Source organism: Equus przewalskii, chromosome 24 (assembly GCF_037783145.1).
Source record: "Equus przewalskii isolate Varuska chromosome 24, EquPr2, whole genome shotgun sequence".
Taxonomy (NCBI): domain Eukaryota; kingdom Metazoa; phylum Chordata; class Mammalia; order Perissodactyla; family Equidae; genus Equus; species Equus przewalskii.
Window position 1 is genome coordinate 1,289,833 of NC_091854.1, and position 23,995 is coordinate 1,313,827.

Sequence of the window (23,995 nt, forward strand, 5' to 3'; positions counted from 1 at the left end):
CTCAGCTGCTATTCTCCACTAATGCAGGCTGACTGTGCTATTATTACTTGATAATATGCTGGAACATAAATTGCTCCACAACCTGATCCAAGTAAATTTGGGGCCATTGGCAGGGGTAGTCTTTGAAGCTTGTTCTGACCTTAGGAGGGCTCTTGCAGCTGTCTCTTTCCCTGGTTCTCTCTGTTAAACTACTAGCTGGCATATGGTTTAGCATGTTGCTCTCCTGGAGATACCAGCTTTCTCTTGACTGTTTACCACCAAAGTCTCCATTGTTTTCAAGTGTCCAAAGCCTTAAATTTTCCCATGCCATGTACCAAATAAAGCCAATTTCGTTCTTTCTCTGCTCTTACTGCACATCTCTTCCCCCAGGCAGAACACCTGTGTCAGTGCTCCACAGCTGGTGGTGGGGATGGTAGCCTCTGGTGTTCTTGGCTTACCTCTCACAAGCGAGCTGGGGCAAGGGCCACTGAGGCCCAGTATTCTTGACCTGTCACACATCGGGTAGAACTTCCCTTCTATAAGTGGGGGCTTGGTGAAGGAAGGGAGCCCCAGACCAGCTGCTCTTGCCTGGAATAGAGCTTCTGCAACACAGCACTGCAGGGTAGGATAAGAACTGTTGGAAGGCTGCCCCTTTCAACTGTAACCCTAGCCTGGGAGCTGGGGAGAAAGGGAGGCTTGTGTTCTCGGTTGCACCTGCCAGGAGTAGACCTATCATCACTCTCAGCCTGGGGCAGAGTGGGGAGGGAGGAGCAGGTTGTGGTTCAAATGTCACAGACTCTCACTGTTCTTATTGAGATGTAGTAGATTTTCTTGGATAAATGCTTCTCCATATGCTGAATGCCCTAGGACAATTTCCAGAGATTTTAAATAACTTCTTACAAAATAATTTTCACCAGTTATAGTTGTTTTGCTGGATAGAAGGTCTGTGAGGCCCTCATGTTGCTACTCTGGAAGCTGACTCTCCCTAGATAGTAACTTTTTAATGAAAACCTGTTTCACAGAAAGGATATTATGATTTGCAGTATTTTCCAAGTAAGGCTGAAGCAAAGTTCACTTTTTCTGCATTGCACAGAATCTCTCAAATGGTCCAGAAATATAGTCTCTGACAGAGACTGCTGCTGTACTCCAAATTTTATTCTTTTATTCCTTTAGTAACAGAACTCCCAAGGTTTTGCTGTACATATGGCTGACAAACAAAAGACTATAGCGCAAGCCTCCTTTATAGCTAAGTGTGACAAGAGACAACATCCTATCTGATGCAGTGTGAGTAGAAATGATATATACACCAGATCACGCCCTTAAAGGCATGTCTTCCCTTTCCTCATTTCCATGGGGTAGAAGGTGATATTGGGAACTGGAGTGGCCATATTTAGTTAAGAGTTGGAAGCAAAGTGTTGGAGACAGCAGAGCAACATGACAGCAAAAGAGAACCTAGTTCCCTATCACCACTGAGCCACCATACCAGTCTTGGAATGCCTACCTAATATTTTATAAGAAATAAATGCAATTTCAGTCTCAAGTCATTATAGTTTTCTGTCTCTTTGTTATAGCTGCTTAAGCCATATCCTAACTCATACAATGAACGCCATTACGTGGTTTGATAAATTTGATGTGAATAATATCATAGATGTCAATATAATTATCAATAATGTCAAATTTTCAAGTGAAGAATACTGAGTTCTTGGAGAATAAGAAATTTTCACTGTGAACTCTGATGCTTAGTTTCCAGGTGCATGCAGAAACACCAAATTTTAGAATGTATCCATTTCTTTGCTTAATTTTCATTGTTTATTATTATTAGAGATTATCTATACTGATCAACCAAATCTTCGAGCTTTTAAATATCTTCATAGTTCCTATGGTTACTTGGAAAACTACTTTATGACACACCAGATTTTTTCTTTACTGTTAAATGTTTTGTACCACCCAGAACTCCTGTTGTTCACGTATGGAAATCAGTGGTTTCTGGACTTTTCTACACTGTGGCACACACAGAAGATAATATTTGCAAGGTACACTGGGTTAAGTCGAAAGCTGATCATGGCCAGAGGCTTCCCCAGCCCCAGGTGCTCTGACAGGTGAGGGGAGCAATCATCTCCCTGAGGACCATCTGTTGGGAAGCTCTGCTCTATTTTACAGAATTGTGTATTGGGCAGGAATCTTGGGATCCAAAACAGGTTAACTTTAATAAGCTCTTTTAACATGTAAAAGATATAATTTTCAGATTTAACTTCTAAGAGTTTACCAATAATTTTCTCTTTAAATAATAACCATTCAGTTTTTTTCAAATATATGCTATAGTACCAGAGCTGCTGCTATATAGGATCCATCTGTTGGTCTACAAAGTACTAATACCGTAAGTTGAAATACGTGACCATTATGTCCCTCCTATCATCACTCTCCTGTTTTTTATAATCATCACATGCAAAATACTTACATATTGATTATATTTTCAACTAACATTTTTTTCTTTGAAAGAAAAAAGTGGTACTATTTAAGCGATTTTTAAATTAAAGGACACCTAAGCATCATTTGTATTTTCAAAATTTATGTCATATAAAACACCAAGGAATAAAATAATTAGAATATAATATTCTCATAAAAATTAATAGTTAATAAAGCTCATACCAGTATGATTGTAGACAACATCAGTAATACAAAGAATATCCCATTCCTTTTTCAATTTTTCCACTAGCTGTCCAACATCATGCCAGGTATACTTTTTATTAGGTCTTGAAAAGTCAGGATTTAATTCTAACTGGTCAGCAAGGGAGTAGGACGACCTAGATAGTCCAAGAGTCTGCAATGGTGTAAAATGAATCATGTTGTAACCTGTAATGCAAGAAAATACTTGTAAGGAAAAAAACACCTAAAACTAAGCAAAATGTAAGTTTAAATTTCCTTAAAGAATTCTAATAGCAAGACAACCATGCTACTAGAAAAGGAATCAAAGACTTGGGTTCAAATCCTAGCTGTACCACAAGTGACTTGAAGTAAGTCTTCTTAAATCTTCAGGGTATCAGTGTCCTCATATACAAGACAGGGATACTGAGAAAACGTATTTGAAAAAATCACACACAGTGCCTAGTTACTATTAGGGGTTCAATGTATATTTGCTGAATGGATATATTTACATGTAGAAAATATGTCCTATGCAAGTATAGCAGTAAGTGTTTCTCCTACTTTTAATCTCCCACAGTACTTGTATTCTGTTTCAGTCATGTCAGCGAGCTTCTCATTTCTTTCTTCATACTATATGCAACTTAATACTATTCAAATTAATATTACCCTTTGCTGAAGAGACAGATACAAGTTTCATTTTACTCTTGGTATGTATGGCAGCACATGCCTTCCACATGGAAGATAGTTAATCAATGTTAGATTAAAATTATATATAATGACAATACATTTCCCGACACATTTTAATAGTTTACTACTAATTTTTATGTCAAAGTAAAGTCTTAGAAACAATAGTCCTCTTTTTTTATCACAGAGTTCCTTAATTTATTAAGTTGAACCATATAATTTGCCATTTTTATAGGTTAAAAATGGTCAATTATCAACAATATCATATGGTTCTATATCTATTACTAAATGTACTAAGCACCAAAATCAAAAAAAGAATCAAAGCTTTTGAAATTTGTATCACAGAGGACAATTACATTTATTTTAAAAAAGAAAAGAAAGGTGACATTACCTGATTCTTTTGCAACCCTAAGTCTGCTTTCCCATTCATCAAAGGGTCCCAAACACTTAGTTAAAAAAGTCTGGAGAGTAACACAGTCCAAGGGTAACACATGATTATCAGCACCAACACGTAAAATAGGATCCACAACTATGTAACCCCCACCACTTTTCTCATTTCTAAGGAAAAAAACAAAACAAAACTTCTCAGTTAATGATAGGAAAAAAAATCATCTAATAGTCTGATTCTCTAAAATCACTTAAAAAGTTGTAATAAAACTCAATGGAAAAGCCATGTTTTATCCTTTTCAAACTCTATATAATGATATAATACAAAATATATAACATCTAATAATATTGCTTTAAGGAAAAATAACTGTACTAAAATCTATTAGTAATAACAAGGGCAGTCAAGTGACTAGCATCCTATAATCAGGTTGCATGAAAAGACTTGAGTATTTAAGCCATTACTTAAAAAAAAAATACTTTGAATCTGCAATGACCCTTACAATTACTTGCTAGAAATTGAAGAACCATAGTCTATTTGCATCTCAAAAAAGTCCTGTAAAAACTGCACTGTCACGATTCATATAGTAACTTTTTACATGTTAATAGCTTCGTTATAGAATAGATTACCCTCTATTCACATACAGTACACTTGACTTACCCTTGAAGGAAGTAATACTGAAATGATCCAGCTTGTTGAAGATTAAGTTTACAGTATTTATCAGAATCATCTTCTCTTTCTGTTGGATTTTCCCATTGCAAGGAATGGAACTTCTCTCGATTAAATGTTTCTCCAGGAAATGGGTAATTTGTATACACAGTAACTGCTTTTCCCTGTAAAGTTGGGCCTAATCGGAACTGTAGTTCAAACCCTAAACAGAAAGCATAGTTCGGTAAACTCACTGTAGGACTTAAATTACCATATTAAAAAACAGATGTTTTATTTAAAGTATTACAATAACTATGATTTCTCAACTATGTTTAAAATAACTCCAAATACGTGATGCTGTTTTTGGAACTATTTTGTATTCCAATTTAGCCAAATTTTATATTTTAACATATAGAATTCATCATAGAACTGTCCGCTCTGTACTGTCCCTCTCTTCTTCTCCTGGAAGCTGATTCCTATTCGCAGGGCTCCTTCGGGATATGCAAGTTCTTACATGATCTCATTTCCCTGAATGCCTTTCAACCCCTGACCCTCACCTCTGAATTGACTGCCCAGAGGTGGGCATCTAACCAGAGACCTTTGCTAGTATTTTTCAAACTGCAATAGACAAAGTGAGTTTCTCTGTGGTGTCAGAGTATGTGATAGTACATAAGACTTGGGAGGTATCATGGGACAACTATCTCACCATATAGAGAAAGGCAATCTTCCCTGAGAGAACTCAACCTCTAAAGAGACAGATTTCTAATAGGAGTTCCAGAGGCATTTGAGCCCCTAACGCTAGTTGTTTCTGATGTCTGCTCAAATCCAGAGGTGTGGTAACAAAGGGTTAACAAGTGGCTGTGTGGGGCTAGGGTGTGTGGAGGGGTGGGGGTAAGGAGCCCTGATTTGCAGCCTTTGCTGACTTCCCAGTGGAAACAATCTCACCATGGTCAATCTCAAGCTACCCACATGACATCATTGAATATGGAATTGGGAAGAGATATGCACAATTGGCTCCTGTGAGCCAACACAAGCAACTCCAGCATACCACTACCTATATCCCTACTCTTTATGGTTTAGTTACTCAAGTCTTTTTTGGAATTCTGAGAGCCAAAACATTCCCACTTTTGCCTAAGTTAGGCTATTTCTATTAAAATATATCTGTGACTTCTTTACTGTGTTACAAGTATTTTGCTATAAGAAGAAAAAGAACTAACACATCCCAGTTATAATTTTACTGTGAAAGAAAAATTTTGGTTCGTTCAAGGCGGACTTTAAACCTTGATTATAGTTATTAGAATGTGGAATTCTTGACTATAGTAAAGTCTTTTAGAAATATAAGGCACAGAAATTTTAAACATGGATGTAACATTTCAATTAATGATGCGTAATAATAACTGATGAAGGCAGGAAAATTTAGTCCTGCTGGTTATAATCTTTAAGCTTAAGGAACTTTTGAGAAGAAAGAAACATACTAATATTTATACTTTTGATGCTCAATTTATTAAACATCCAACAAAGTAAAAAAAAAATTATGTACTGAGTGCATACCACGTAATAGTGCACAAAACAGACAATGATCTCTGCCCTGTGGAGCTCGAGTTCTAAAGGGGAAAAGGGCACCATTAAACAAGGAACATGACAGATAAATAAGAAAAAACAGTATGTCTGGAAGGAGTAATTCTATGGGAAAAAAAGAAAAATTCCAGAGCAGTGTAGGGAAAATAGAGGAAAAGGGAGATGGTGAGGAGGTGGTAGCAATTTCAAATAAGATGGTTATCGAGAAGTTGGAGGACTTGAGAGAACTAAGGGAGTTAGCCACATGGCTATCCGTGGCCATCTAAGGAAAGCGTTGACCAAGCAAAGGAAGCAAAGGGCACAAAGGTCCTAGGGTGGAAGCATGCCCAGTGGTTCCAGAAATAACAAGAAGCATGGTTTGGCTAGACTGGAATAAGCTGGGGGAGGAGCAGTAGGATACGGGAAAGAAAGGCAACAGGGGAACCAGATCGTGCAGAGTCTTGTAGGCCATTGTAAGTATTTTGGCTTCTTCTCTGACTGAAATGAGGAGCCAGTGAATAGTTCTGAGCAGAGGAGAGACATGACCTAACTTGTGTATTAAAAATATCACTCTGAAGATGTCTGCTTCTGGCCATAACAGAGTAACTGGTACTAGACTTGCATTCTGCTGAAAAACCAGAAGAAATACATAAGACAACTGTTTTTAGAAATAGGTAATGAAGGACTATGATGTCTGAGAGAAGGGGGAGTTCTGTGAAGTCTTAGCTTTCAGACAGGGAACTTTCTGGGCTGTGACACAGGGAGCAGAAATAGTAGTGTCACTGAGTTGAAGAGACAGGGATTAGAGTTTGAGGAGGGTGAAGAGACTGCAATTTTCAGGGCAGAGTGTGGCACAGAAGGCAGCTATGCAAAGAGTGAGCTCCAGAAATTTCCCTAGGGTCATCTTGAGTCTGCCCGAATACTAAGCTCCACATGAGTAGGGTTCACTCCATGAAGTTGGGCAAAGAACAACTACTAAGAGCTGTAAATTGAACAATTCCCAGAGCTCACTCAGGCCTGGGAGACATTACAATTTGTAAGCAGCTGAAGTGAAGAGGCCTTGTTGAGCACCTGTTGTATTCCAAATAGTCATGCCTTAAGAAGTAGAGCTAAAGTAGCCCTGGAGTAAAAAGTACTATAAACCTAATCCTATCAAAGCTTAAAAACAAGCCTCAAAAGGATTAAGCTGATCCACAGATAATGTAAATGGCTGCTAAAATAAAACTCATCACTCCTTTAAAGCAAGACAGTAAAATCTAGAGATACAACAACAGAACATTTGTAATGTCCAGCAGCTAATAAAAAACTGCTAAACAGAAAGAAGAGGTGAGGGAGTTGACCACACAGATATGTGGGGTAAGGCATTCCACACACAGGACACAGAAGATGTAAATGACCTCAGGCTTCTTTTGGCAAAGATGAGAAAACAGGGACTGGCTTTACCCTCTTCCCTGAAACTTAAAAGAATGAAAGAAACCAACAAAAAACAGACAAAATGTATGAAATGATAGTTTGCAAGATGCTGGACATCAGCCAACAAAAGAGAGCCATCCCTGAGAGACAGAAAATAAACAAGGTGAACCCTAAAATTGCCCCTGCCTACAACCTTATAAGAATTTCCAGGCTGAGGCACAGGGAGCAAGAACCAGGCAGAGCTCAACTGACTTCCTGTGCTGAGGAGATGGAGCTAAGAATTTGTGGAGACCAAGGCAGCTAGAGGTTGCAGATGAGAGCAGTGCATGAGGAAGAGAAAGCTTCACAGAGAGAGAACTCCAGAGATCTGCAGAAGGTCGTCTTTGAGTATTCAGCAGAGTCCTGATCAGTGCATGTCTGTGAGGAAAATAACTGAGACCAAGAATAGTGCTTGTTCTCACCAGCTAGACTGGGAAATCTCATAGTTCATGTGGAACTGGGCAGAAAGTTCAGAAGGAATTTGCTTCAGTAGTGGGAAATAATGAGCCCCAGACAGGGAATGGTTCTAGATTGGCTTAAACAAATCATAAAAGTAAAACTCAAAAAGATTAAAATATTTCCAAGTAACTCAACTTCATCATAAAACAAAGATCAAGAACATTTATAAGAATCCAAAAATACCCAGCATCTAACAAGGTAAAATTCACAATGTCTGGTATCCAAACAAAGATTATGAGAAATACAAAGCAGGAAAACACAACCTATAACAATGAGAATAATCAATCAATGAAAACTGACCCAGAAATGACACAGATGTTGAACTAGCATATAAAGAAGAATCAGTTATTATAACTATATTCCATATGTTCAAAAAATTAAGTCAAGACATAAAAAATATTTAAAAAACAAAACAGAAAAACGCCCCAGAGAGTCAAACTTTTCGAGATGAAAACTATCATGTCTGAGATGAAAAATACACAGGACAGAATTCATTGATGGTGAGACATGGAAGAAAAAAAGATTAATGAATTTCAAGACACAGGAATAGAATCCATGCAAAATGAAACCAAGAGAGAAAAAAAGAACCTAGAAAATTGAAAGAGCATCATTGACCTGTGGGACAATTCAAGTGGCTTAATATATAGATAACCAGAGTCCCAAAGGAGAGGAGAGAGAAGGGGGACAAATTATTTGAAGAAATAATGGGTAAAAAATTCCCAAATTAGATGAAAACAACAAATTTACAGATCCAAGAAGTTCCACAAATTCCCCAAGCAAGAAACATGAAGAAAATTACACCAAGGGACATCAAAATCAAATTGCTGAAAACCAGTGACAGAAAGAATACCTTACAAGCAGCCAGAGAGAAAAAAAAAGACCCAATATGTACAGAGGAACAAAGATAAGGATGACAGCCGATTTCTCATGGGAAGCAACACAAGCAAGCAGACAGTGGATAAAAACCTTTAAAAGTACTGAAAGATTAACACTGTCAGCCTAGAATTCTATACATGGTGAAAATATCTTTCAAAAACAAAGGTGATGAGAGCCAGGTTTTTCACTGTCAGAGAAAGATGTTCTCTTTCAAATAAGCAAGGGGGAAGCTACAGTGCACCCTGTTGTGGTGGATATGAATCAGAGATATCAGTATGAACTACTATTTATTTATATATAAAAAATGTCAGTTTGGTTCAAGGCAAATCCTGAAATAGAAAACCGGTAGATAGGTTTTAGTCATGTCTAAACTGCTCTTTAGTAGAAGTAAATCCCTCACAGTGATATTTGACAGATGGTAAATCCCATACCACAATATTAAACACTGGGTAAGATATTCTCTGTGAACAAAAGATTTCAGTAAAAGACATTAAGAGAATGCTGGACTCTTCCAATTTACTCTAATCCAATTAAATACTTCTATATTTGCCTAGGGAAATATGAATGCTATATTTTGCCTACTGCAACATGGATAATATGAAGGAGCAGAAGTTCTAAGCATTCCTGGAAAAAATGATAATCTAGTGATAAGTACTCTTAACCATACTCCTAGACTGGACTAAAATATGGATATAAATTGATTTAAAGTAAACGGCATTAGCAAGCAAGAAACAAATTATCCAAATGGAGTTACTAAGTAACTTTGCAAAAATCCAAGGACCCACTTTTACTTCTCACATTGTACAGTGAAACTAATAATTTCTTTTCCAAGTGGCTACATACACAAATTTTTCTAAAAGCAATTTGGCATAAATATACTAAGAATGTCAATTAAGTTTTCTGTTTTTGACCCAATGATTTCACATAGACATATATTTTCTGAGGAATTAATTAGTGAAGTAAACATAGATTATATATAAGAATGTTCATCATAGCTTCACTTATAATTAAATAAACTGACAACAAACTAAATATCTAATGATTGGGAATGATTAAGTAAATTATGGTACAAATTATCGTGTTCTGCAAGCTGGAATATTATAAAGCCACTATACATCATGTTATCAAAAGATATTTAATAATGTGGTTACTTTTATTCTATTTTGCTACATTTAATGCAACTATTTAGATCTTTTGAAATCCCTTCTGGAAGAAAGTATGGCTGAAGGGTGGCGGTAAGCAAGGAGCTAGAATTCACACACCGTAATACCATAAGCAGGTTTCAAAATTACTTAAATAGAATAAACCCAATTTTGTTTTGAAACAAAAAGCATAGAGAAAAGACTTTTTGTACATTTCTAGAATTTTATAATGGAGAAACTATTTTTAAACTAGAGTTACAGATATGAAGAGATTGATTGAGAAATCATTGCCCAAAGAATTGAAACATGAAGTAAAATACTTAGTGACTGTGAGAATCCTAAATATCTACATCTTCACAAGAATGATTCAATTTATGAAAAAAGAAATGGCGTCCTTTCGAACAAGCACAAATATCAGAGATTAGCCATCTGAGCATATTTAAACAACCTGTCCTCTCTTCAGTTTATGCAAATATTGTTTTTAAAATTACATAAGAATTCAGAGAAGTTGTAGTACAAAGGTTAAAACTCATCCCAAATCTCTAAAACAGTATTTGGATCATTTGTCTACCTTCAGAAAAAAAATGACAAGCATTCTCCAAATATGAACATTTATTTATATTATATACATATATGATGCCTTAGTAGATTACATAAATTATAAAACAAAAATAAGGATAAGATGTAACTAAAACAATATTTTAAAAATAACTAGTATAATTATTAATGGATGGAAAAAATCTTTTCTCTCTCACTAAAAATTAACATTGATAATATCTATCAGTGAAAGCAATGTGATCAAATAAATTTCATTAATCTTAAAAGTCTTGATTTAGTATTTTGTGATAAACTAACTTAAAGATTCAAGTTCTGTTCATTTTCATACTTGGTTTACCGGCCTCAGACTTGAAAAAAAACACCACAAAAAGAAACGCAAATCCAATGGAAGAAGTTCTTGGTGGTTATGTTTACTAATCCATGGCATTAACTTTTCAATCCCATTCACCAATTATGTGAAGATTTTTGTCGAAATGTGCTAGTAAATATATATTTTCCCTGACACACATCAATTGTTTTTACAAGCTAATCAGAAGATGTTCCATATTGATATATTAAACAGATGATTTGCAAATCAACTGAAATCCTTTATTTGGAAGATTTCAAACAGATTAGAAAATTTTGTTATCAACTTTTTTAAAGTGGGCAGACATTCATTGAAATGAGTAAAATCATATGATGGAACTGTTACTAAAAATACACATTCAAAATGCACTCACTATAGTAAGGTCTGGCAAACTATATCCAGCCTACTACCTGTTTCTGTTATTAATCAAGTTTTATTGGAACACAGCCACATCCACTCACTTATGTATTGTCTGTGGTTGCTTTCATGGTACCATGGCAGAGTTGAATAGCTGCAACAGAAAGCATATGGCCTGCAAAGATGCAAATATTTGCTATCTGAACATTTACAGGAAAAAAGTGTGCTGAATTCTGCTCTACAGAATCAACTGCTATCAGAAAGCAGTTAACTTTCTCACTCATATTTACCTCAGAGTTAACCTGTGTTTATTTTTTCTGAAAATATTTTCTATCACACTACTGAAAGCTACATATCATTGCTGAAAAAGACACTGTCTCAAACAGCAAACTTCAAATACTTTCTAACTCATCTTTAACTCTGACCTCTGACCTCTACCCTCTTGAGGTAAGAGGCATTTATGGTTACTCTACCTCTTGTTACAAAATATTGTGAAGACCTTACTATTTCAGATAATACAACTTGTATATCTACTTACCCTGGCTTAGGTAAAAGTGTAATTCATGGCAACATACTGCACAGCACACCAGGGGTGGTGTGACTGTCAACCCCTTCTAGACCTATAACCTCTACTCTGTCCTCAGAATGTGTCTTTTTTGTTTATCACTTATCTGACATACAAACATCAATGTCAATTTGTATATAGCAAAATTTAATTAGGTTTTTTTTAAAAAAAAGATAGGTAGATAAATAGGTAGAAAGGAAGAAAATAAAGAAACAAAGATAAGTCCTATATTTTCTTTCTATATTCCAATTGATAGATCAGTGCATATCCCCAAGGGTACACAGTTACCCTGTATACATTTAGTCCAAATCCCTGAAACTAAAGTTTTTAGATACAGTAAATGAAACATCGGAATATCTACAGTACGTCAGGTTCCATAACTAATTGCTCAGTTTGCTAAAATTAGCTTAGGTCACAGCAGTACACGGTGTGGCTATCTTATTCCTCATACTAATACTAGGAATACTTTCCTCAGATTAGCCATATCCCTCTTGTAGGCAACTAGCAAGATGAGTGATTAAACCATTTCCTTGTAAACTAAATTTTTCTATCTTGTTTCCTTCACTCAATTCATATAAACTTGAGCTCCTAATCAAGGTTTTATAAATATTTTCCTTAAAAAAAGGTAAAAATTGAAATTTGACCAACCTATGTGAAAGATGGAAGAATTCTAGCTTTGGGGATTACTGATTTTGTTCAGTGTTCTGCCACTAAATGGAACGGGGAATACAGGAAAAGGCTATGATTTGGCTAGAAAAGATAACTAGTTTGGTCTTGTACTTGTTGAATTAGAAGAATCTACAGAGATATTATCCTTGAAAATGAGGAGGAATCCTTTCTTAGGGAAAAGCGAAAAGGAAAGGAAAATGAAGAATGGCTTGGTGACCAATTAAATAGGAAAGAACTAAAAGTTGCCAGAGTTTTTCTTCACACTTAACTGGTCACCAAGTCCTGTGAACTTTAAAATGTCTCATACTCTGCCCCTGAGTTTTCAACTCTGATGTAGGTAAATCCTCATCTTTAACCAGACATGTTTTTAAAATAGCTGTCTCAATGATTTCTTGTCTTCAATGTCCCTTCTCTTCATCCTTCACATTATAATTATCTTCTAAAATAATATGATCACATCATTACTGCACAAAAAATATTTGACATGTTCCCACTTACATCATTTGAATGAATTTACTGGTTTTAACTAGAATTACACAGTTAACCACACCATTCTTATTTTATGAACCCTCCACAGTTCCCCCTTCAAATAGCTTGGCTGAATTTACAATTTTTGCATTTTAGTAACTAACGAGCAAGGATTTATTAAGTGTTGTACATTCTGCTAGGTTTGTAATATTGTTCCTAGCCTCACAGATCTTAAACCCCAGTTGGACAATATAAGACTAACAAGCTTTTAGACACTGCAACATTGTTTGGCACTTAATTGTTCTGTACCCACTGTGTAACTGGAAATCAAAGAAAAGAGATGATGAAACATTAAGGAAAGACTTCATGGAGGAGGTGGAATTTTAGCTGAAAGTTGAGAGTAGGCAACACACAGAATGACAGTACAGGGGTTTAATAGATAGAGGCATCTGACAGCCCTGCAGGTGTAAGGACAGGCATGTGAAAGGCCACTGGGGAGGCGATTAATGGGGAAACTGAAAAGATGTCGGACACTAATAATGGGGAATAATGAGATACAATCTTGGCTACGGAAGATGGATTCCATGATAGAATGTCCGGGAAGCCAGAGAGAGGTGTTTAAATTTGACTTTATAGACACTGACTAAAGAAAGGGAAGAGATTGCATAAGAAGATTATTCTAACATCCACATTCATACATATGGAAGAGACAGAGACAGGTAAGCAGAGATATTTGGAAAGAAATTATAGGGCTTAAAGAGAGATTGCAGTCAAAGAAAAGAAATCAAAGAAGAGTACAAAGTTTCTAGCCTTGGAAACTATGAAAATGAAGACGTCACTAAAATAAACAGGGAAGTTGGGAAATAAAGAAGGTTTGAGAATGGGGAAGAGATGATTTTGGACATGTTAGATTTAAACATATCCAAGTGGAGCTATCCTAAGGCTACTCTACAGCATAACACTGGGATGAAGCCAGGAATTTGGGGCGAGAATAGATAGGCATAGTGATCTATCAAGGCCTTATCTCTATTTGGGGCTTTAAGGCCATACATTATCAATTTTGAGCCTCAAAACCTAGGAAGGTAGAAGAGCAAAAATTAATAGCTTCATTTCACAAATAAAGAAACTAATGTTTAGAATTAATGTGACTTGCCCAAAGTCAAACAGTTTATGAGCAGCAGAGCCAGGAAAATTCTAGTTCCGTACTCTTGCCATTATACTCGCCGACTTCCAGAAAGCAAGCAAAGCTCAAGGCTCTGCTTCCAAAAGGAGTCATCAGCATGAGGCAATAGCTGAGGCCATGAGGATGTATAATTCTTTGAAGGCAGGAGTATAGAAAAAGAAAGGATTCCTTGGCAGGAGTACAGAAAAAGAAAGGATTCCTTGCAGATACACACAGTTAATTGAAATGCGGAAGGAAGAAAGCTGAGCAAGAGATACCACCAAGCTGACAGGAGCACTCAGGAGGGTAGGAAAAAAATACGAACCAGAAAGGCGCAGAGTCAGGAAAGCCAAAAACGGAGTAAGCACTCAGTGATCTTAAATGCCAAAGTTGGAAGAAAATGAAGATTTGGCATGGAGGTAACACATTTGATGGATGAAAGTTTTTCAAAAATTACTCCTGAGATATCGGGGGAAAAAATTCCTTCAAAATGTTTACTAATATCAATGTCCACTTGCTACAGCATCAAGGGGATTGTATTCTATTTTTTCATATGTTAAACCTCTACTTCACAAGTTATATTAACATAGATGTGAAATGTTTTCCAATGTTGAAAAATTATAAAGTCTAAGAAAATAAAGTATCTATTTAATTAGTCTTATAAAAATAAAATTTGATCTTTTAAATCACAGCTCGAATATAGGTCAACATAACTGCATCAGTTATTTCACTTTTTATCCAAAAAAAAAATTTTCAGTTTTTATCTTCTCCATATTTGAGAAGCTTTTGATAAACATAAATAATAATTTACTTTTTGCTGTGATCTATTTTACTAATTCAAAGTTCCAGTAAAGGAAAAGAGTGAGAGCTATAAAAAATCAAATCTACAGATATACCCAAAGTAAAATTACACATGAAGTAATTTACCAAGTGTTAATAATAATAAATAGAAATAACATGGTCAATCTTCTGATCATAAATGCAACTTAAGTGGAAATTAGCATGCAAAGAAAACCGAACTATTTTATCCTCATTCTAACATGACAGATATAAAATATTTTTAACTAAAATCAACTTTTATTCGTGATATTTTTAGAACACAGCACCATCTTTGCACAAATAAAGTTTTAGAAGGGTCCTTGGAAATTATATCTTTCTCAAAGTTTTAAAAAATTTAATGACAATGAATTAAAAATTTAAAAGTCACAGAGCTAATCAAACAACCTGCTACTGACCTTGCTCAAGTCTGAAGAGGGTCTTTTCCAGCTTTTCCATTTCGTTCAGAAGTAAAATTCTAATCTGTTTACTGTGTCCCATTTTGGCTTCTAGAGGATTTGAAATTTTTCAGAAGAATTAAAAGAACTCCGAAATCGAATGAGTTACCCCTATGAAACAAAAAGGAATTAAGATAAAGAAAATAACTATTATTTTAAATTTTCTAAGGCTGACAGCCGCACTTACATGTTGTAAATGTGTTTTAACCCTAGCAGAGCAAAGAGAAAGAATGAATCTTATAAATAACACCAGAGAAGGCAAATTGATAGTTGTTTCCTCCCTTTGAGCACAATAAGACTGAAGCAAAAATACTGTAATATAGATTCTTACAATTAAAACAAAAACAAAAAACCTAAAGTATTCTCCGAGAAGAGCAATAGGTTTTGGAAAGCCTGGAGTTGGGTAAGGGGGAAAATTCCCAGGGCCCAGCCAAAGAGCTTTGAAGGCTCCAAATGGCACTTCTGCTTACAAGAGATTAGTCTGCTCAAAGATAACAGGTGGGAGATCGTCCCCATTCCCAAATTCGGGTTGGAAGCCACCAATGGGGAGATGAGAACAGAGGGAAGCAGTTGCTGCCCCTGGAATAGCTGCTGCAGACATAGGATGTACCTACAGAGCTATAGATAGAAAGAATGCATGTCCCCGAGAGACCAGGGGCATTCCTAGCACTTACACCGAGCAAGCTGTACGTGCGGCTTCTGGGACACTGCAGGAGCCGCCCCTCTGGTGTTAGAGTCGGGGGAGGGGACAGGAAGGAAAGCAAAGGGGGAAAGGCAAGCTGCCCGGGCGCGGAGAGAAGCCCGAGGCAAGCAGGGCCGGGCGCCGTGAAGGGCAAAGGGAGGGGCAGCGGCAGCCGGGACGAGCCGAGGCCGCCGCGAGAGCGGCAGAGAGCTTCTCCGTGCCCCCGCCTCGCGCTGATCTCCGAGGAGACTCCCGACCCCCAGGGGCCTCGAGCGCCCACGCCCCGGGTGGGAGTGGACAGGTCCCCTGGCCGGCTTCCGGGAGGTTCCGCACCGGCTCGCCCCGGCCGCTAGTCTCGCGAGAGTGGGGTTGCCCGGAGCCGAGGTTGAGAGGCGGCTGCGGGCCCGGCAGCGAGCCGTTCTGTCTTCCGCGCGCAGGGCAGGTGCGAGGCCCGGGGGCACCCGTCCTGTAACAGCCTGCGATCTCGTGGTTGGGCGTAAAGATGCTGCGAGCTAAGTGAAGGTGTGCAACGGAGTCGTTTTGTGAAAGGGCTGAATGGTGGGGAAGCAAGCGACCTGGCTCCCTGTGCCCTTTCTGTCATGATGTATTTTGTGTTTCTTTTTCTTCTTTTTACGTGGCCTAAATTTACTTGGCCTAAATCTTCTGAGCCTTGATTTCCCCGTGTCTGAAATAAGGGACCTGGCTACAATCTCTGACATTACATCCTACACGTGTCCACCAGTCTTAACACAGACAGGGCACATCTTCCTGAATGCAGACTCGGAAGGACTAGGTAGGTGAAGTGTGGCCAGTCTACAAACAATTGAGGGTGCGAATACCCCTGTGTTTACAACGTCTGGTTGTACCTAGTGTACACAGCAGGGACCTGAAGATCGCCTGAGATTAAGGATCTATATTGGCTATAGCTGCACATATTTTAGGCCAGAACTTCAGGATGCGGTTCAGATGCTTAAGGAGATTTTATGCCTGAAGGAAAAGAAAAACCCATCTTCCAGGGCTTTTAGGGCACCTGAGGATCATGAAAAAAAATGGACAAAAGGTTTAGAGCGTGTAGAAGAATTTTGCTTTCTTTATTGTGCAATTACTGTAGGTCCAAGGAGTATAGTGGGTGAAAAACTAAAGATACTGAAATGTTTGTTTCAGTAGATTTCTGAGAATGACTGGCTGCAAATGATCCACAACTGAATTTGGAAACCCACAGTTCATTTATTCATTCAGCTAATATTTATTGAGCACCTATGATTTGGCAGGCACACAGGCGCTGGGAATGCAGCAACAGTAAACGGAAGTGACCACTCTCATGGAACTCCTACATTTTCTTAGTGGAAGACAGTAAATAAATAAATTATACAGGATAATTAAAAGTTGTAAAAAATAAAGCTGAGAAGGGGGAAGTGTGGAAGAGTTAGGAGAGGCAGGTTTGCAATTTTAAATACAATGATCAGTAAAGGACTTGGTCGTAAGTTGACATTTGATCCCAAACAGAGAAAGAATAATATCCAGGGTAGAGAGTTACATACAGAAGCAGAGGAAGTGACAAGGCCATGAGGTAGGAGCATACTTGGTGAATTCAAGAAGGCCACTGTAGCTGAGTGAAGAGAGTGGTAAGAAATTAGAACAGATAGATGGAGTGGAGGGGGCCACCAGATCTTGTAATGTTTTGTAGGCTGTTGCAAGGACTTGGGCTTTTACTCTGGGAAAAAGAGCCATTGGAGAATTTTGAACAGAGGAGTGACCTTTTAAAAGGATCACTCTGCAACTTTGTGGGAAATAGCTAAATAAACTGTAGGGTGTTGTGAGAAAGGAAGCAAGGAGACCAGTTAAGAAGCTATTTCAGTTACCCACACAAGAGATAGTGATGTGTGTGTGTGTGTGTGTGTGTGTGTATGTGAAAAGAAGATATAGCGGGGAAGGTGGGGAGAAGTTGGTGAATTATGGATCTATTGTAAAGGTAGAGCCTACACAATTTGCTGATGGAGAGCGAGGAGTCAAGGATGATTCTAAGGTTTTTAGCCTGAGTAACCAGAACATTATTGTCTAATGGAAATATAATGTGCCACATAGGTAATTAAAATTTTTCAAGTAGCCACATCAAAAAAAGAAACAAGTGAAATTAATTTTAATAATGTGTTTTAATTAACTTACTAAATCTAAAACATTATTGCAACGTGCAGTCAATATAAAAAGTTATTAATGAGGTATTTTAGGTTCTTTATTCATGCTAAGTCTTTGAAACCTGCTGTATATTTTACACTTCCAGCATGTCTTGATTCTGATAGCTACGTTTCAAGTGCTTGATAGCTTCACGTGGCTAGTGGCTATCGTATGGATAGCGCAGAAGAAGCTGCCATTTAATGAGAGAGGAGGAAAAGGGAAGGAGCAGACTGGAGGGTGAATTCAGGAGTTTGGTTGTAGGTTTTCAGCAGTCCATTGAAGATGATTGTCCACTTGTGTGAGATGACTGTCAAATATCCAGGTGGAGATACTGAGTTATAATTCGTAGCCCTCATCTCTAAAGTAGTGTTTTTCAAATTGTGAGTCATAACCCACTGAGGGTGGTTAAATTAATTTACTAGTTGCAACCACCAGTTTTTAAACTAAAATGGGAAAGATCTGAATGCATTGCATCTGGTAAGAGTATGATTTAACAAAACTTCTGTCTCTATTACTTATGTTTTGATGTACTGGATCATGTATTCCTACTGGAGGCAACGGTTTAAAACAAGTTTGAGAGCTACTGCTCTAGAGTGTATCCTGTGTAAAATCATAATAATTCATGATTATGAAATGGTGCCTGGATTTGAATCCCAGCTCTGCCACTAACTAGCTTTGAAGCTTTGGAAGATGCTCAACTTCTTTGTGCTTTGGTTTTTCCAACTGTACAGTAGAGATAAAAATAGTACCTACTATTAATTAAATGAGGACCTAGAACTGTTCCTGGAACATACTAAGTACTGTGTGAGTACAAATATTAGAGCAAAGTGGGCCCCTGACCATATTATGAAGCACAGTTCACATTTATGTTTGTCTTCAGGCTCTCCTTTCCATACGCCCTTCTGCTTGCAGTCTCTCCTACGATATCTCATTACACTCCCTGCTGTTGATCACTCTTCTCCAGGGCTCCAAAATGAGCCTTTCCTTTTGTCCTCCCTCCAGCAAAACTCTCACGTTAGTGCCCAATATTTCAGCTAGATATAAGGAGTAAAAGAGATTAATGAAATGAATTCCTTTAGTAGTGAGTTATTCTTACACAAATCCTTGAATTTTAAAAGAAAACTTGTTAATCCAAGTGACCTTAATTTTGGAGATCTTCCATTGTGCAAGAAAGTAAAGACTGTTAAGTAATGGAAATATTATGATTTGTTATGATGTGTCTCTAAGATTAATTTTACAAGCCACATAGTGTCCTTTTTAAAAAGAAAAGTCACACTAGTGCGCTGTCTGTGAACTTCTTGGAATACCAATGAATTTCAGTCTAGGGCTACAGTGGTGCCTTGTGCAGCCTTCATCTTGGTCAGCATTTGTCATGTGCATGTCCTGTGCATGACAGTGATCTATATATACACAATAATCTCATACTGGTGCTGTCAGGAGAAGAATCTCCTTGAGAAAAAACTAATAGATAATCTCAGCTATTTGGCAGTGACTCTAGTGTTTTCTAAAACATGGATATTAATGCACCTGGGGAGTGGGTGAAGGGCTATAATCAGAAGGGGCTTCAGGTTTGTGTAGGTATGTGTATGTTTCCTGAAAGGAAAGGAGTTATTTTCTCAATCTTGTAATCTTCTGGGTCTGAAGTGGGCAGGGCTGTCTTATTTGGATTTTATATTCATCAGTATTTTCTGTATATTGTATTTTATAGTGATATTATACTGACATTATTAATAAGTTTATCTTATAGAATTTGGAATTGTGTCTCCAAATCCCTTCTCAGCTGAATAGTTTATTCTGCATATTTTGAAATATCTGGGTGTAGCCAGTGAGGAGAAGAAGGGAAGATAGGAAAGGAAATAGAACTGAAGTCAGAGGAGTGGGAGAACCTAATAGAATGATATAGAGTATGGAAAACCAGAGAGAGATTTTAAAAAAGGAGATAGTACAACATAAAGAAAACGGACTTTGGAGACAAACCAACCTCAGATTAGTTCAAATCTCTCTGAATCACAGTTGATTCATCCCTAAGATGGAGAGAACAGCACCTCACTTGTAGGGTTGGTGTGAAGATAAGATGAAATAACGAAAGCATTTAAAACATCTATTGTAGCATTTAGCAAAAATTAGCCTTTTAATAATGATAGCCTGAAAAAAGGAAGAGGTGATGCCTAGTTGTCTCTGCTGAGTCAAGGATGGCAGCCAGACAAAGCAGATGAAGAGACTCCCAGGGCATGGCAGAGACGAGAGACATAATCAAAAGGCTCTCACTCTGTGAAGAGGCAGTGTAAAGGGGAATTCAGAGCAAAGTCAGAGCCCAAGGTTTCAGCTAAGTCATAGAAAATAGAGGAAGGACAGCCTAAGAATGAAGTAAGGTTAGTTGTTGTGCAGTAAATATTTGTTAGAAAACTTATTGAGATGCGCATATAGAGAGGTAAATATAGTTGTGTTTCTATTGAAACAAAAAACAAAGAACAAATCTTGAGTTCTTAGAACTTGCGTAGGGAAAGTCATTGAAAAATTCCTAAGCATCAACATAACAAATTAGCTAAAAACAGTGTATGGAATGCTTGGAAACCATGGTAGGAGGAAACTTGAGAGGATTTTTTTAGTGGTGATCTTTTCTTTTTTCTTAGGATATATCGATTAAAAGTTCTTTGGCCCCAAATTTAAAGCTAAGTCATTTTGCCCTTGCACATAAATTTAACTTCCTGTTAAATCCTGGCTCCAGAGTTTCCATAGAGAAGGGTTTAGAGTTGGCAGTCTGGTTGGGGAGAAAAGACCAGAAAAGCAGGGCTTGAAGCTAATTTGCTATATTTGTCAGGGCAACTACAGCTGCATATGACAGGAAAAAGCAAAACAACAGTGGCTTAAATAAGAGATAAGTTTATTTCACTCTCACATAAAAGTCTAGAGGTAAACAATTCAAAGCTGGTGTAGCGGCTCTATAAAGTTGTCAGGAAGCCAGACTTTCTCTAGCTCACAGCTTCCTCCCTTTATTGTGTGGCCGTCATCAGAGTACAAAAAGGCTGCCAGAACTCCAGCTATCATATCCACGTTCAGGGAACAGGATGGAGGAAGAGGTTAAGAAGGGTGATCTTCCTGCCTTTAAGAATTCCTGGAAATACCACACAACATTTCTGCTTGTATCTCATTAGCCAAAACTTTGTCACAAGGTACACACCAATGTAACATTTATCTAGGCAGCAACGAGACTAGCCAAAACCAGGTTTTGTTCTTTAGGAAAGAGAATTGGATTTTGCTAGATAACTAGTAGTCTTTGCCACAGTTTGCATGGTACTTTATTTTTGATTTTAATTGTTGTCAAAGCAATACAGTTTGGAGCAGGAGGGTGGAAGGCTCAGGAGGAATGTCTCCAAGAAAAAAAATGGAACTATTCTGTAACCTGCTTGACTATATTGCAGATGTTTCACAAACACCTCACAGTTTTCCTTCAGAGAGCTTTGGGGTGAATCATTGATCGGCACACAGAAAACTAAGCAAGCAAGCTTGCCAAAAAAAAAAAGTACAATTGGAGTCTGTAGCTTTAGATCCGTCAGCCAAATGAGCAACCTAAAACTAAACTCCCAAACTGGCCAGCTCTCCCTCCCCGTGGCAGAAGGACTGCGGAAATCGTGCTCTCTGCATGCTCATTCCCCAAAGGAAGAGGGACAGACAGGAGCCACGCTCACCCATTTGTTCTTCCCAGGTAAGTCACGGCCTCCCCAGGAACAGAGTGGGTTAAAGAGCCAAGAGGAGCCAGGAGTTTGCTTAGGGAAGCTCTTTCTCCAAAGAATACACTATTAGGGAAGAGCCTTCTTCTTCAGGCATTAAGCACGTCATTTAACCGCTTTTGTGCCCTAATTCCTAAGTGGTAATCTATTTTCCAAGGATGTGCAAAAATAAGAGGTATGAAATGTTTTGAAAATTAATACATGCACTATAATTAATAACAGCCTAATATTTAATGAGCATCTAGGAGGCAGCAGGCTCTGTTCTAAGCCCTTTACACATACTGACTCAATTCCCAAAACAACACTATAGTTACCTCCAATTTAAAGATAAGGAAACTGAGTCCCCAAGGTTAACTAACTTGTTTAAAGTCACATAGCAAGCAAGTGGAGGAATGTGATTTCAACTGCATCTTCAGTGATTCTGTTCAGTAAACTCTAAGGGCACTGACATTATCTCCTGGTAATCAATAAAGGTTTTATAAGTGAATTTAGATGTTACTTACTTTATATATGGCTGTGTCAGCAGTGAGTTTGTTTTCTTGCTTCTAGGGATTTTCTGGCTAACCTAAAAGTCAGTCATCTCAGAGCACCTCCTTAAGGAAACCTTTCCCTGCCTTGCCCCTGCCTCCCATGGGTCTGGGTTGGCACTCCTCCTTCCTGCTCCTTTGTTGTGTGATATGTTGTGTTGTGTTGTATGATAACTGCCTTTATCCTTTTCTCCCTTTTCCACTAGGGTCCTTGAGACAGGGACTGTTTTTTCTCTCTGGATGGCAGAGTTGTAAAATTATTTACACTTCTTAGATATACTAAGAAAACAATACTTTATATATATCTCTATATATTTTAAATTGAAATGCATTTTTTATTTGAGAATAGTTTTAGATTTAAGAAAATAGTTGCAAAGAGAGTATAGAGAGTTCCTGAATACTTCACACCCAGTGTCCCCTGTTGTTAACGTCTTATAATAGTATGATGCATTTGGTACAATTAGTGCGCTAATATTGACACATTATTTTTAACTACAGTCCTTAGTTTATTCAGGTTTCCTTAGTTTTTACCTACTGTCCTTTTTCTATTCTAGGATCCCATCAGGATACCACATTACATTTAGTTGTCATGTCTCCTTAGACTCTTCTTGGCTGTGATAGTTGCTCAGTCTTTCTTTCTTTTTTTAAATTTATTTTTATTGGAATATGATTGACATATAGCAATGCGTAAGTTGAAGGTGTACCATGCGTTGATTTGATGCATTTATATCTTGTAGTATGATTACCACTGTAGCGTTAGCTAACATCTCTATCATGTCACATAAGTATCATTTCTTTATCGTGGTGGGAACAATTAAGTTCTAGTCTCTCAGCAACTTTGAAGTTTATAATACAGTATTGTTGTTTATAATCACTATGCTGTTGCGTTAGATCTCTAGGACTTATTTATCTACTGGTTGCAAGTTTGTATCCTTAAACAACATTTCCTCAGTTCACCCCAACCCCAGCCCCTAGTAACCACCGTTCTCTTCTCTGTTTCTATGAGTTTGGCTTTTTAAGATTCCACCTATAAGTGATATCATAGAGTATTTGTCTTTATTGTCAGACTTATCTCAGCATCATGCCCTCAAGGTCCATACTGTCACAAATGGCAGGATTTCCTTCTTTCTCATGACTGAATAATATTCTATTGGATATACAAACCATATCTTCTTTATCCCTTCATCCGTTGACAGACACTTAGGTTGTTTCCATATACACTTTATTCTTAAAAACTGCTCTGATCTCCTTTACCATTTACCAACTGCCAGGTAGGCATAGGAAAACAAAAATAATTTTACTCCAGTCTCTTTTAAAACTAATTCTGATCCAATTATTTAAATAATCTCCTTAACCCTGTCTCTTTGAAATAATCGTTTTATTGTTTCAATCCCCCTTCCTCCCCCTGCTTCTTTCTAAGATGGTGTCTGGCACACAGAGCAGGGTCTCACATGAACTTGTTGCATTGGAGGAGTTGATCTCTGTGACCTTGAACTGGTCATTGTGCAAGGGCTGGCATCACCTGAAGTACATTTGTCTGGTCCTATTCCTGGTTATCCTGTTGGCATAAGCTACTGATGTCTGTAGCTCCTAACTTCCTGGTCATTCTTTCCAGCTTGGTCAGAGCCTAGAGGTCCTCCCTGCTGTCTCTGCCTT

The 23,995-nt window shown here is 37.6% G+C and overlaps 2 protein-coding genes across 9 annotated transcripts in view; one reads left to right on the plus strand and one right to left on the minus strand.

Annotated features, from left to right (window-relative positions):
* AGL (amylo-alpha-1,6-glucosidase and 4-alpha-glucanotransferase) overlaps positions 1-23,995 on the minus strand; it is an 89,965-nt gene that overhangs the window by 52,838 nt on the left and 13,132 nt on the right. For 3 of the 6 annotated variants that reach the window (XM_008507712.2, XM_008507899.2, XM_070592286.1), the window contains exons 2-5: positions 15,186-15,335; positions 4,352-4,562; positions 3,698-3,864; positions 2,629-2,832 (exon numbers count right to left, since the gene is read on the minus strand). In XM_008507712.2, the coding sequence (XP_008505934.1) occupies positions 2,629-2,832; positions 3,698-3,864; positions 4,352-4,562; positions 15,186-15,267 (664 nt within the window). In that variant the 5' untranslated portion in view covers positions 15,268-15,335. Of the gene's footprint in view, positions 1-2,628; positions 2,833-3,697; positions 3,865-4,351; positions 4,563-15,185; positions 15,336-15,411; positions 16,272-23,995 lie in introns of those variants that run through there. The other 3 variants (XM_070592285.1, XM_008507845.2, XM_008507641.2) reach the window with 3 other exon arrangements.
* The window catches only part of FRRS1 (ferric chelate reductase 1), a 99,902-nt gene continuing 97,603 nt past the window's right edge, over positions 21,697-23,995 (plus strand). For 2 of the 3 annotated variants that reach the window (XM_070592292.1, XM_070592287.1), the window contains exon 1: positions 21,701-21,787. Coding sequence is in view for 2 of the 3 variants with exons in the window: in XM_070592287.1 (XP_070448388.1) it covers positions 21,725-21,787 (63 nt within the window). In the remaining variant the exon portion in view is untranslated. Of the gene's footprint in view, positions 21,788-23,995 lie in introns of all 3 variants that reach the window. The other variant, XM_070592295.1, reaches the window with a different exon arrangement.